The sequence below is a fragment of the Chelonoidis abingdonii genome, chromosome 10 (genome assembly GCF_003597395.2).
Source record: "Chelonoidis abingdonii isolate Lonesome George chromosome 10, CheloAbing_2.0, whole genome shotgun sequence".
NCBI classification, from domain to species: Eukaryota; Metazoa; Chordata; order Testudines; family Testudinidae; genus Chelonoidis; species Chelonoidis abingdonii.
The window spans coordinates 79,166,408-79,179,555 of NC_133778.1; the positions used below are offsets into that span (position 1 = coordinate 79,166,408).

The 13,148-nt window shown below is 61.6% G+C and overlaps 1 protein-coding gene across 1 annotated transcript in view; it reads left to right on the forward strand.

Moving 5' to 3' along the window:
* Positions 1 to 13,148, forward strand: part of CTDSP1 (CTD small phosphatase 1) — a 35,004-nt gene that overhangs the window by 10,590 nt on the left and 11,266 nt on the right. Inside the window, 3 exon segments of the mRNA XM_075070342.1 lie at positions 4,079 to 4,119; positions 4,122 to 4,152; positions 8,872 to 8,893. Coding sequence (XP_074926443.1) covers positions 4,079 to 4,119; positions 4,122 to 4,152; positions 8,872 to 8,893 — 94 coding nt within the window.

Consider the following 13,148-nt stretch of genomic DNA (forward strand, 5'->3'; position numbering starts at 1 on the left):
GCTGTCTCTGCCCAGAGGCTGGGCACCTTGTCCTCGCTGCCCGTGGTGCCCTGGGGCTGGGACTGTGCGTGGGGTCGGCAGGGCCTGATCTCTCCACGCAGGTGCAAAAGGAGTTCATGTCCCTGGGAGTGAGATCAGCAGGGTCACTGGCCCGTCGTTCCCAGCTCGCTGCAGGGCAGGGGACGGTGACAGGGCAGGTGCCAGCAGCCCCCTGTACCTAGCGTGGCCCGAGCTGCTCCACTCCCAGCATGGGGGGAGAGTGGGGGAGGAGAGGTTCTGGTACCGAGGATCGGGGCAGCCGCTCATCCCAGTGGCCCAGGTTTGAGTCTTGCAGGGGTTGGATTTGGTGGGGATAGCAGGGGGCTGCAGGTCGGGAGTGAGGGGCACCGGCAGAGCTGCGGGGGAGCCCAGGGCTGGGCTGGCAGGGGTTGCGGGTCGGGAGTGAGGGGCACCGGCAGAGCAGTTGGGGGGCCCAGGGCTGGGCTAGCAGGGGTTGCGGGTCGGGAGTGAGGGGCACCGGCAGAGCAGTTGGGGGGCCCAGGGCTGGGCTAGCAGGGGCTGCGGGTCGGGAGTGAGGGGCACCGGCAGAGCCGCAGCACGAGCTGGGGAGCGCCTAGGAGCTGGGCTGGAGGTACTTAATCCGACTCGGGAAATGTAAGTTAAGAGAGAGTGTCACCGGCAATCTATGCTCGAGGAAGGAGGTCAGTGCGGGGTATCTAGTGCAAGGGGCAGACGGTCGGGAAGAGGGACGAGGCACGCAGAGCTGCGGGAGCCACGACTGGGCATGGCAGCGGTATGGCGGGCTCGGGAGGGGAGGGTGCACACGGCAGAGACCTGGGGGGGAGCCACGGACTTTAGGTCTTCGCAGGGAATCTTGGCGAGGTTGAGGAGTGAAAGGGCACAACGAGTGCTGAGCTGAGGGGAGCAAGGGCGGGACTCACTCAGGTCTGCGGGTCAGGAGTGAGGGGGCACTCGGAGAGGCCAAGCTGCGGGGACCCAGAGGTGTGAGCTGGCAGGGAGACGAATGGCGAGATCGGGTGAGTGCGAGGCGCCTATCAGGAGAGCTGTGTAGGCAGCCCAGGTGTGTGGAAGACTATGCAAAGGCTGTGGTCCTGGGGGAAGTGAGGGCACACCGGCGACGGCTGGGCTATGAAGGCGAGGGCTGCTCGGGTCGCAGGAGAGAGAGGGGCACCTGGCAGAGCTGGGATCTTCTAGGCTATCTCTAAGTTGGACTGGAATTTCTACAGGCCTGGATTTCTCCCCAAGTGCGAAATTAGGAGGGGAGAAAGACCTCGCCCCTCCCGCCCATGGACCTTTACCCCTCCCAGGCACTGCTAGAGAGAAGTAGGCAGGTCTGTGGGGCCTCGGAGGAGCTGTGCCGAAGGCCGTGGCCCCTGGCGATCTCCCCTGACTGGGGACTGTGGACCGTAGCAGAAGGACAACTCTCCAATTAACTCTTGCAGTCGCAGTTATAAGTGGCAGTTAGGATGGTTCGCCTCACGGATTATGCGAGGGAACGCAGATTCAGTAACCAGAACTAGGGGGATGAGATGACTCCTGAATGGAGTCAGAGCAGGGTCTACGCAGACAAGGTTTGTAGGCCAAAGGAAGAGAGAGCACCACACAGCTGCAGAGGAGAGACGCATATATATGAGGAGCCGTAGAGGCGAGCAAGAGAGATGGTGGAACCCTATATAGGAACTATCTAGAGCAAAAGCAGTGTATGATCGCAATATCATATTAGGGGATATCATTGTCACAGCAAATGGGGAGGTCTCAGACGGAGTAGACTCTGATGAGAGCTAGCCTAGCGGCCTGGGGACGAAGCAAGGGGCTGCAGGTCGGAGAGGTGAGAGAGCGACTCAGCAAGAGCAGTGGGGGCAGGGCTGGGCTATGGTCACAGGACGTTGGCGCGAGAGATGGGGAGTTAGGAGCGGACTCAGTACATCGAAGCTAGCCAGGATAGGCCATCAGGTTGCCACTGGCGAGGGGACGCGGGTCAGGAGTGAGGGGACTGCAGAGCTGCGGGGGAAGCCCAGGGCTGGGCTGGCAGGGGCTGTGCGCTCACGCGCAGATGAGGCAAGAGAGAGCAGCGATGTGAGGGGAGCCAGGGCAGGGCTGGCAGGCTGACGGCGTCGGGCACGTTGCGGGTCACTGGCAGATTTGTGCGAGAGGTGAAGCTCGCCCAGGGGCTCCGGCTAGGGGTGAGCTGCTAGTCGTCGTGTAAGTTGAGAAGGTATGAGAGAGGAACGCTATGGCGGAGAGGGCACGGGCTGGCGCAGCGCACGAGGCCTGTAGTACAAATCCTCACGATTTTGAGGTGAGGGTTAGGAGAAGCGAGGCGAGATGTGTGTGAGGGAGCCGAGCAGCGTCTGCTGGCAGGTCTGCTGCGTCACAGTGACGCGTCACCACTGGCAGTATGTATGGAGATAACTAGGGCTGTGTCGAGGCAGGCGGGGCATCGGAGGAGATCTGCGGGGAGCCCCAGGCCCGGGGGTTAGAGTCGCGGAGTAGATGAGGTCTCCCTAGGGAGACGAGTATGACCCCAGACCCCCTCGGATCAGTCCCTATCAACAAAGCCCCGCCATATGGACCTTACTACTAACAGCGGCGAGGGCGCAGCTAATACGAAATGCTTCTTGCACGGCACAGGCGGCCTCAGGTGCATGCTCGCCCAGGGTCCCGCCTGCCACGCCCTCTCTCCCTACAGCTGCTCACCCAAGCTCGGGTTGCCGACGTCATTGAGGCAGCGGCCGCCCTGACTGGAAGACTGTCGCCCTCCCTGGTTGTGCCAGGCGGGCCAGGTCGACCCATTCTCCTACGCTCCTGGGACCTGCTCTGCCCAGCTGGGGCCATCATCTCTAGAGCCTCTAGGCCGACACGCAGCGGCCTCTCAGGTCCGTCCGAGGCCCGGCCCAATGGGGAAGCAGTGGGGAGGGGAAGGACGGGTAGCCCTGGTATACCGCAGGAAGCCGAGACACGAGTGAGACGCAGGAAGCAGAGAAAATCCACTGCCAGGGGGGTGCCTAAGGGTGAGAAAACAGCAGCTGGGAATGTGGGTGTCACATGAAGGGCGTGCCACGGAAGCAGAGACGATGAAACGCAAAGGGCCAATCTTGCCTCGGTCTCACACAGAGTCTGCCCCCCCCAACATGTAGCACTAGTCCCACTGTCGCAGAGCCAGGAGAGAAGGAGTGCCACTGGCTCCAGACCCTGTTCTAGTGCCCACTAGAACCCCTGTCCCTTAGAACTGGGGAAGAGAATCAGGAGATCCCGGAGCACCCAAAACGCCCCTGTTCTAAGCAATCAGACTCCACTGTCCCTTAAGAAGACTGGGGAGAGTAAATCTCAGGAGTACCTGCACCACACCCCCCTGCTCTGGGCACTAGCCTCACGTCCCCAGAGCCGGGAAGAATCAGGAGTCCTGGCCCACGAGGCCGCCTGCTCAGGCGTGCTGGCAGCTCTATGGGTGACTGTCTGGCTGAACGCTGGGCAACCGCAGGGGCGGTAGGAGGACATGCGGGTGCGTGAGACCTGACATGGGCTGGGGAGGGGGAGGGGCTGCCTCCCCCTAAAAAAACAAACAACAAAAGGGGATCAGCGTCAACCACGCTTGGCTCCTGCAGCGCTTGGCTGGGCTGCAGCCCCCCACCTCTCCTCGGCCCTCCCTGCTTGCTGGCCTCCTATGGTGCAGCCCCAGTACACTGGATGGATCACCTGGGAGAACCCCCTACTCTCAGCCGATTGGCTTCCAACGGCAGGCTCCCACATTGGCACACGCCTCCACGCATTCCCATCGCCAGGGGCCTCACCAGACCATGCTCCAAGGCCAAGGCTGGGGAGCCACGTATGAGCTGCCACCCAGGCAGAACTCCTGGCCGCATATCCGTGGAGGAGGGGGTTACCGAGGGGACACGAGGGCGGCAGCGTGGGGTGACATGGCAATAGGGGGCAGCCCGGAAGGGGGGGAAGTTAGGAGCCTGGTGGGGGGAAGCACAGGGTGGATTGACCTTCCCGCCTGTGCCTCGCAGGTGCTAAAGCAACTCGCCGAGCGCAAGAAGCCCCGGAACCGTGGCAGCATACTTCCAGTCCGTCTTCTGCTGCCCTTGCAATGACGCCTGAGGATCCCCGTCCCGGTCAACAACGAACGGCGCCGCTGCTGGAGAGGTGCGGAGAGATACGGCGTCTCCCAGGTGTGCGGGACCTCCTGGGCAACTCTCGCCGCCGCCACAGCTAAAGAGAAAACTGCGTTCCCTGGGATGAGGCCCCGCAGCCCGGCCTGGCTCCGCCCCAACCTATCCTGCACACACGCTCCCCAAGAGACTGACCCCGAAGGAAGCGGCCAGCAAGCCCCCAGCCGCTGGAGCTGCCAGATGGGCCATGTTGCCGACGGCCCACTCCCCCGTATCCTCTGCTTGCCTGCCCCGGCCGTCTGCCCTCAGGAAGCCCTCGTGCCCAGAGCACTGCCCGCCTTACCCTAACGGTTGGCGGCAGGATGAGTTGGGGGTCTGGGGGGGGTGCAGGCTCCCGCTACAACATCTTCTTGCGTTGCAGCTGTCCATCTGGCACGCCCCCCTACCCTCCCAGCCTGGTGGGGGCAATCGCTCCCTCCCTCGCCCCACAAAGCGAGGGAGCCAGGGCTCTGGAATCTCTGGGCAGTTCCTTCTGCCCTGTCCTCACTGCCATGCGATAGTACGTTCCAGGTGATGCTTTGGGTGAGGGCGGTGGGTTAATGCCCTCCATCAGATGGGCGCAAGGGGAAGAGTGCCGCATGCACTAGGCGACAGCCGCTAAGAGAAGGCGAAGCCAGTGCGAGGGATCCTGTGGGTTTGGGGCGGGAGTCCACCAGCCGAGTGGACCCAGGCAGTCGGGTTACATTGGGTTTTCTCCCGGCGTGTCTATGAGGCTCTGCAGGCTGTTGTCTCTACCTGGGGCCCCAGATGCCAAGCGGTCCAAACCGCGCTGGCGTCTAACGTGCGAGCAGAGGGAGTGGGAAGCCGTGTGACCTGTATCACACCTGGCGAAGAGTGGCGACAGCTGATCAGTCACCCACGGGAGGGAATACTGTAAGAGTGGCTTCGGGCCGGTTGGTGCTCGTAGAGGTCCTCCTCGGCAAACGTTGCAGGGGCGTTTTAAAACGCGCCACGGGCGTTGAGGGTTAATAGACACACTGAGCTGTATCAGATGTCCTTGACCCATCGGTAACACTCCCATCCCAGCCTCGGTCCATCCAGGGCGGAGACGCGCCCCCTGCCCCACAAACAACTTGTTTATGGCTGTCTTAGATATACAAGGTCAATAGCTGCAGCTTAAAAACAACTGGACATAGCTCAAGTGACTTGTTGCGACTTGCATACAAGCGCTAGCATGCATCCTGGGTTGATGCATGTGCATACAAGCTGCCCTTGGTCCATCTCTTATAATAAACAAGTGTCAACCACATGAGAGGGTGAATTGGAAGCTGCTGGTTTAGCCTGATTCAGGTGCGCAGAATTACACCCATGGCAAGTCTAGCCTTTGCCTGCACGGCTGAGAACCAGCCCCACCCTGCTTTCCGTTCAGCACGCGCCGACTAGTGCCTCTCTCAAAGATGTGTGTGAGAAAGTGCCCCGTCTGATCAACACGTGCCCCCTAACATCCCTGACCAAGGACAGTGGCACCAAACCCACGGGCCAACTCACTGACTAGATCAGAGGGGGAACAACCCCATGCATTGACCCAACTACCCATTGAAACCCTGCAACACATGCCCCCTATGACTTTAGCCGCACTCCCTGCAGCACACAGCGTAGCCGCTCCTAGTTGCTGATACTGGGGCCCGGACTGATTGCCAAGGGGAGAGCGCCCTACTGAGCCCAACCATGTGGCTGAGGCACCGCCGCACCCAGGTGGCGATTCAAATGCTGGTGTCAGCCGACTGGCGCAGGGGAAGAGCGCTGCTCACTCCCGAGCTGGCTCCATGCAGCACATGACCCAAGTGCCCAGGAGGGTGAAAAGCCCCGCCCTGCTCCTTGGGGCGAAGGCAATCGCATGTCGGACTGTAAAACATAGGGAACAAGGCGCTGTGTGAAGCTGCTGGGGGCTAGGGCAAAAACAATTAAATGGGGGGAGGAGTTTTCCTGCAAGCCAGCACACCCGCAGTCCGAGGGCCGTTCTCCTCGTCCCCAAGGCGCGCTGGGCGGCCCGCGCTGCCAAGAGCCAGGCGGACGGGTGTCCCGCACATGTGGTCCGCAGTAAATCCCGCTTTGCTCAATGCTGGAGGTGAGTCCTAGCACGGTGCTGCCACCATCACTGGCTCTCTCGCGGCAGTGTATGAGTGATGTATATGGACTACCTGAGGCCACGGGACTGAGCGAACCGGGCCCTTGGATTCACCTCGGCAGGGCAGCGCGCCTCAACTGAGCCAGTTCTATCCGCCCAGTGGCGGCACTCAGGGGGAGCGGCGTAGGGGGCTAGCACAGAGGGCCGCCACCTGGGACCAGGGCTCGGTGTCGCCGTGGTGGCCAGTCACACTGAGGGAGGTCAGGCAATGACATGGGAATTAGCTAGATGAGCCCAATAGCAAGCGCACACTCTGGGGAAGGACAAAGCATGAGCATGGCACGGTCTGGGAAGCAGTCAACACAGAACAAGCATTAGTCTGCGCATCAGAAAGGCGCCGAGGGCAAGCGGGGCATGGGGCTGCACGTTTCCGTACAGGCAGCGTGCCACAGCAGCAAAACGTTTACTTGCCGCAAGTGCAAGTGTGGCGGGTCGGGCCTTCCCATTCCATATCCCACCACCTGACGGCGCACTTCCTGCTGCTGGGAGTTTCAGGACAGAGATCAGTTATGCAGGATTGGGGATGCGCTGAGCGGAATAGACATGGGACTGGGAAGGCCTCGGACTCACCTCGATGCCGTGTAATTGTGGTGTGGGAGTCTCCGGGTTCACTTCGCGGGCCTGGTCACGGTGCGCACAGAGCCGGCGGATAACTCACAACGCCCACTCCGTCGCTCACCCACCCACGCAGCGCTTGTCAAGTACCTCCTATGCCCGAATCAACCCCAGGGAGACGCAAGCAAAGCTGTGATTGTGGTCTATTCGCTCGGACGAGACAGCTTGAGGTGCAGAGCGTCTCTTGTCAAGGTGAGTCCGTGTCTTGGGGTGCCGCCATCCCCCCGGCCTGCACCCATGGTGCCCCCCTAGTCCTTCTCACTCCATGCTGAGCTTGCCCACTCGTGGCCGCTCTCCGCTCTCCCTGCCCCCCTCGGCCTGCATGTGCCTCCCTCGTTCTCTCGACCTGCTGGCCTGAACTTGGTGCCATAGCCATCCCTGCGCCCTCCCCGCCTGCCACCCTTCCACTGCTCTGGACGCTGCCTTTCCCTGTGCTACTCAACACATGCGCAGACCCCCTTAGATCCTCTCTCCTAATGATTGGCCTCCTCTACAGTTGGTCCCCCCAAATTCCGTCGCTGCCCCCTCCACCTGCGCCAGTGCCCTCACCCGCCTCCCTGCCCCTCGGCCTGGGCCGCTGTGCCACCCTTCGATCCTCGCATTACTTCCCTCGCCCCTAGCCTGCCCTGGTCCTCCCCCGCAGTCTCTCTTCCCTGCATGGCCTGTCCCCCTCTGCTTCCGACTACACTCTGTTCACGCCTCACCGACTCCACCCACCAGCCTTCTTCTTTCTTGGGTTGTTCTCTCAGCCATACACCTATTCACTCGCTTTTGTCCGTGCCATCGTCAGAATTCTGACCCAAGGTGCTGAAGACGGCAGTAGTGCCCAGTCTGCTGGTGGGGGCAGGTGCAGCACCATCGTCCCCCAGTCATGCAGTGCTCGAGTGACAGAGGAGCTGACCACCTAGCGCTCCACTGCCCAGGAGCCGAGCTTCGCACTGTTAGTGAGGAGCCCCCCCATGGGGAAGGTAGAGGGACGTGCTCGCAGAGCGAAGCTGCCGCCTGTCTGAAGGCTGGGGAGAGGAGCTTTGCCTTCACCAACCTTGATCCTCTAAGGGGGGCCTGGGGCTCTGCCTGGCATGGCAGGGAGGGCATGCAGGGAACCTCCAGGGGGAGGCGTGCAGGGAATCCAGGGGGAAGGGGAGGGTGTGGCCAGGGGAATTCCCAGGGGAGGGGAGCGTGGCCAAGGGAATCCCAGGGATGGGGAGGGTGTGGCAGGGGAGACCAGGGGACAGGGAGGGGAGGGGGAGGGGGGAGGTCGTCAGCCAGTCGGGAGGGGTGTGTGACTCGCGATAAAATCCGGGCTAAGGAGGGGGACGCGATGTGCCAGGGGATCCAGGGGGAACGGGAGGGGGAGGGGAGGAGCGTAGCCAGGAGGAAATCTCCAGGGGGGAGGGGGAGGATCTGAGCCATGAGGAGTCCAGGAGAATGTAGCCAGGGAATCCGGGGGGAAGAGGAGCGGGCATGTGCCATGGGAACTAGGGGGAGGCAGCGTAGGGCAGGGGTGTGTGAATCCATCGGGGAGGGTTGGGATTGTGACCAACAAAGCAGTCCGCGGAGAATGATAGTGGTGCAAGGGTGGGGGAGGCCAAGGCTCGATGTGGAAGGTGGGGGCGTAGTGTCTGATGCTCCAAGCTTCCGCGTGTCATGGAGGACGGCTGGGCAGCTCTATCTCAGCGCCTCCAGTCATCAAACTGGACTGGCGCTGTGTCCCTCCGCAGCCGCGTGAACAATGTCCGTACTCATCATTTTCATCAGGATGATATGACGGCATCAATGCACCAGGTGAGGGGGCCACAGTCCCCTGCTGGGAGGGCCTGTGCTGGCTGGGCCCTTGGCTATGCGAGTGCCAAGCGTCCCTTACATGCTCCCTATAGACACGTGGAGGTGCCCGACGTAGGAAGGGGGATAGGCCCCTGGGCAGGCACCGGGGAGCCCTGCTGGTTCAGGAGCAGGCGGGAGGGGGGGCAGCAACCCTGAGTGCTGCTGCTCTTTGCGGGCGCAGCAGTGTCTCCCCATCCACTTCCACCTTCCCCTTATCTGGGGAGCACGGGGGAGGGGAGCGAGCCGAATGGGTGCCCTCCGGGGGGGAGCCCGGGCTGACTTATCCACCAGCTAGGGTGCGCTGCTTACGAGTACTAGTGCACTCCCTCAGCCCACAGAACGGTAGAGCCAGTGACGGGTTATCAGTCATTCAAGGATAGCGCTGAGAGGTCTGACGCAGTCGGCCTCTAGTCTCTCATTACATTGGCACCGTGCAGTCACGCGGCCGGCAGCTTGCGGGTGGAGAGACGGCCGGAGACGAACACACACGAGACCCGGGGAGCCGCAGTGGCGACCCCGCAAGCTGCAAAGGCTCAGGAGGCATGAGGCCTGGCCTTTCCTCCGCCCCACAAGCCTTTGCCCTGGGGCTTTCCCTCAGCTCAGGCACAGGGCGGTGCTTGGGCGGTGCTGGATTGCCCTGGGTCAGTGGGTGGCTCGTAGCGGGGGCTCTATAGTTACTCAGGAGGGCTCCATCCTCGCTGGGCGCTGCCCATCACCAGCGCTGTGTCAGGCTCAACGCGGTGCGGCCTCTCCCAGATGGTACGGGCTGAAGCGTCGCCGCGATGAATAGCGGCGGCGTACCTGCGGACGCCATGGGCGACGCTCTTCGAGCTCGCAGTGACGTGGTCACCGCCGCGACACTGAAGCCAAGGTGAGTGCCTGTCGCTGGACATGCCATGCTGGGCACCGCGCCTGCTCCACGTAACTCAGCATCGCGCCCCATAAAAAAGGTAGGGGGCCACAAAGTATCGCGCCCGAGCGTCTGCTCCACCAGATGCGACTCCAGATGCAGGAATATCCGGACCCACGGGAGGTCCCTGCGGTCTACCAAATCCCCATACGACCAAACCACATAGGCCCTCACTCCTCACTGTCCGTGCCCAGACTAGGGGAGCCAGGATTCCCTGGTCTCCAACCGCACTACGCCAGTACACGAACCTCTACATGCCCCTCTCACGCATGTAGCCAGGACTAGGACCGAACGCAGTTTGGCCTCCTGCCCCCTGCTCCCTAACACAGCAGCCACTCACGCCTCCAGATCCAGGATAGGACCCGGAAGTAGTGACTCCGGCCCCCCTGCATACAACCACTGAAGCCCTCTCCGCCCTCACACTACAAAGTTTAATTAGTCTCACAACACGACCTCTAAGATCTCGAGGGATTACACGGACAAGGGAGGCTAGTCGATGTTCACCGGCTCATCCCTCTCCTTTAGCAGCTGCCGAACCACTAGTTGCCCACAACATCCTCCCAGACGACAGGGGCGCATACAGGACCCATGTGAGGTTCCCTCGGCCCACCGATCATCCGATGAACCAACGTCTGTCTCATCCAAGTTCAGGCAACCATTCATTGGCACCCCCTCCTCGGATCTAATGCCCCACTGAAACTAAACTTGCCCAGCTGTCTCAGGAATGTCTATAGCGAAAGGACCTTGAACTGGTCTCAAAGGCCAACAGCTGGCCTGCCTTACATAGCTGGCCAGAGTGCAGTGTCCCACAGTGCTTTCGGGGATGAAGGGGTAGCTAGGGCTGTGCAGTGGCTTTGAGGTGGCTATGCTGTCTGCAAGCCACCCCATGCTCTACAGTCTGAGATGTATCCCCCGGGCTGAGGAGGGACCCCGAGATTGCCCCTTCAGCACAGCAGCAAAGTGGCCCGGGGCTCGGCGCCGCTCGCTGCTCCCCTTTGCTGAACTGGGACGTGTCCCCTGGCCCCAGTACGCGGCCTCCTGTGGCGGACCTGCTGGACCAATGGGGAGCTTTCCGCGCCCGCTTTCGCGAGTCCTGCGTCTTCCACCGCGGCCAAACTACGTGATAGGAACTGAGCCGCTAGGCCGGGACCTGAAGCGCAAGCATCATCTGGTGGACAACTTCCCAGCGTCCTACTCATCTTCCATCCCGACACAATGCGGTAGGTGGTGGCAGGGGCGGCGGCGGGTGGGAGGGCAGCTCAGCGGCTCGCGGGTTCAGCTATACCACTCACGTCGGGGCTGGTTAGATACGATGAGTTCAGGGGGGTGTCTCAGCGGGGAGCGACTGATTCATACTCACCTAAAGGACGGGTTATTTGAGTAACTCAGTTCCGCTGTCCAGGCATTGGACTCTGGGAAGAGGGGCAATTGGCTGAAGCTGGGATTGTCTGCGGGGAGCACAGCCCCTACTGAATTAACCGGCTCTGCCAGCTGTGTGTCATATGTCCTGTACTGCTTGCAGCAAATGGGAGTCTCCCTTGGCCGGCAGGGGCCTGGGCTTTCCGGGAGAGCGTTCAAGTCGGTTTGATGAATGACAAATTGCCAAGTGGCCCCAGTGGGGAGTGGAGAGAATACACGCTGCGACCCATGTCCCAGATGGGAAGGGCTAGGGTGACTCGGAGAGCTCTTGAGGCTAGAGAGTCCCCCGACTGCCTCCTGACCTTCTCCTCCCCCCAACAGCGGCATGATGCTGGCTTTCTCAGAGCTGGTGGCTGGCTTGCTCCCCAGACACTGCTGGCTGTCCCTGGGGTATTGCACCGTCCCACCGGGCCTTTCTTTCTCCTTAGAGGCTGCTGAGTCGGGGGCACTCGGCTCGGGGGCGGTCCCTTGGGTGGCCACGCGTCCTGGCGAGTCCAGGCTCTGCACACTTTTGTCGAGGTCCTCCACCCGGGCTGCGCCTGGCAGTGACCCTTCTGGGGTGGGCGGCAAGGCACTGTGCGGCCGTTAGGACTAGGACGCGCGGAAGCATCTGTCTCAGTGGGACGCAGCATGGGCAAATCTTGGTTGGTCAGCCAGGATCCGATTGGCGGGCATGCAGGCTACTGCCCCCCGTGCCATGGCTGGCAGCACAGCTCGCCGGTGCCCCCGCCAGCGCAGAAAGGGCCCAGGGATCGGGATTTTCAGCGCTGGTGGGCGCTGTCTCCCAACATGCCCTGGGGCCGGCTGCCGCTCATGGCAGCGTAGGCAGGCGCCGCTGAGCTCGCGATTGTTTGCCCGGGACCCTGGCAAGGCTGGCTCTGCCGTGTGCTGCGTAGGCACATGCCCGGCTAACCTCCCGGGGGTCTCTGCAGGTGCCGGTGGCGTCCTGGTTTGATTACATGGCCGACACGGAGCTCCTGGACCTGCTGCTTCTTTTGAAAGGGACTCAGCAAAGTGGACGCGTTTTATAGTGCAAAGCAAGCACCGGACTAGCAGCTAGTGACCCGGGGCCGGGCGAGATCAGCCTGGCAGGATTCCCAGTCCCCCCCCGCCGGCGCCCTGTCTACCCACAAGCCACATCAGCCTGCAGCTTCTCCAGGGCGAGAACGGAGCTGTGGCAGGCGAGGCGAGGGGCCGGCGGGGAGCCAGTTGGGGCTTCACCGGGCCAGGCATGGGCGATGACGCCCGGACTGCATCATTTAAACCAGCCCAACAGGACTTTTGTCGTCAAGTAAAGGTTCTTCTCTGTAACTGGGGAGGGCCGAGGGAACGGAAACGAGGCCCGGTCCCCTCTGATTGGGCTGGGAGGTCCAGAAACCCCAGCCCGGTGCCTCTGATTGGGCTGGGGATCGAGAACCACGCCCGCGTCCCCTCGTCATTGGGCTAGGGGATCCAGAACCACGGCCGGTCCCTTCTGATGGCTGGGGGTCCAGACCACGGCCAGTGCCTTCTGATTGGGCTGGTGGGATCCAGAAACACGGCCTTTTCGGCGTCCTTCTGACTGGGTTGGGGATCCAGAACACGGGCCAGTCCCTCTGGTTGGCCGGGGGGCTCAGGACCGCAGCCCGGTGCCCTTAAGCTGGGGCACAGAACTGCGCCCAGGACATATCGCTTGCCATGGAGGTGGAGAGGCAGGTGGGTGGTTTCCAGGAACCCGGTCCAGAGGTGCTTAGCCGGGGGAAGAGACACTGTCACTCCCCGCGGCAGGTGCAAGAGTGCCTCCTTTTTTCTCACTCCACTCCACAACTCAATTTTCCATTCAGACCACCTGGAACCATAAATGGATACTAAAATACAAAACAAAATACTATTATATCAACGGAGTGTCAGATGGATAGGAAATCCTTCTTGGATGGTGCACTAGCTTGCACGCGCATGCACTTCGATAACACATGGCAATCAATATTGAAAATCCACGGCAAGAAGTATTAAGACACGGATAAGCAAAAATGTTGAATATGATTTGAGCATAGAAGAGGCAACAACAGAAAACTGACTA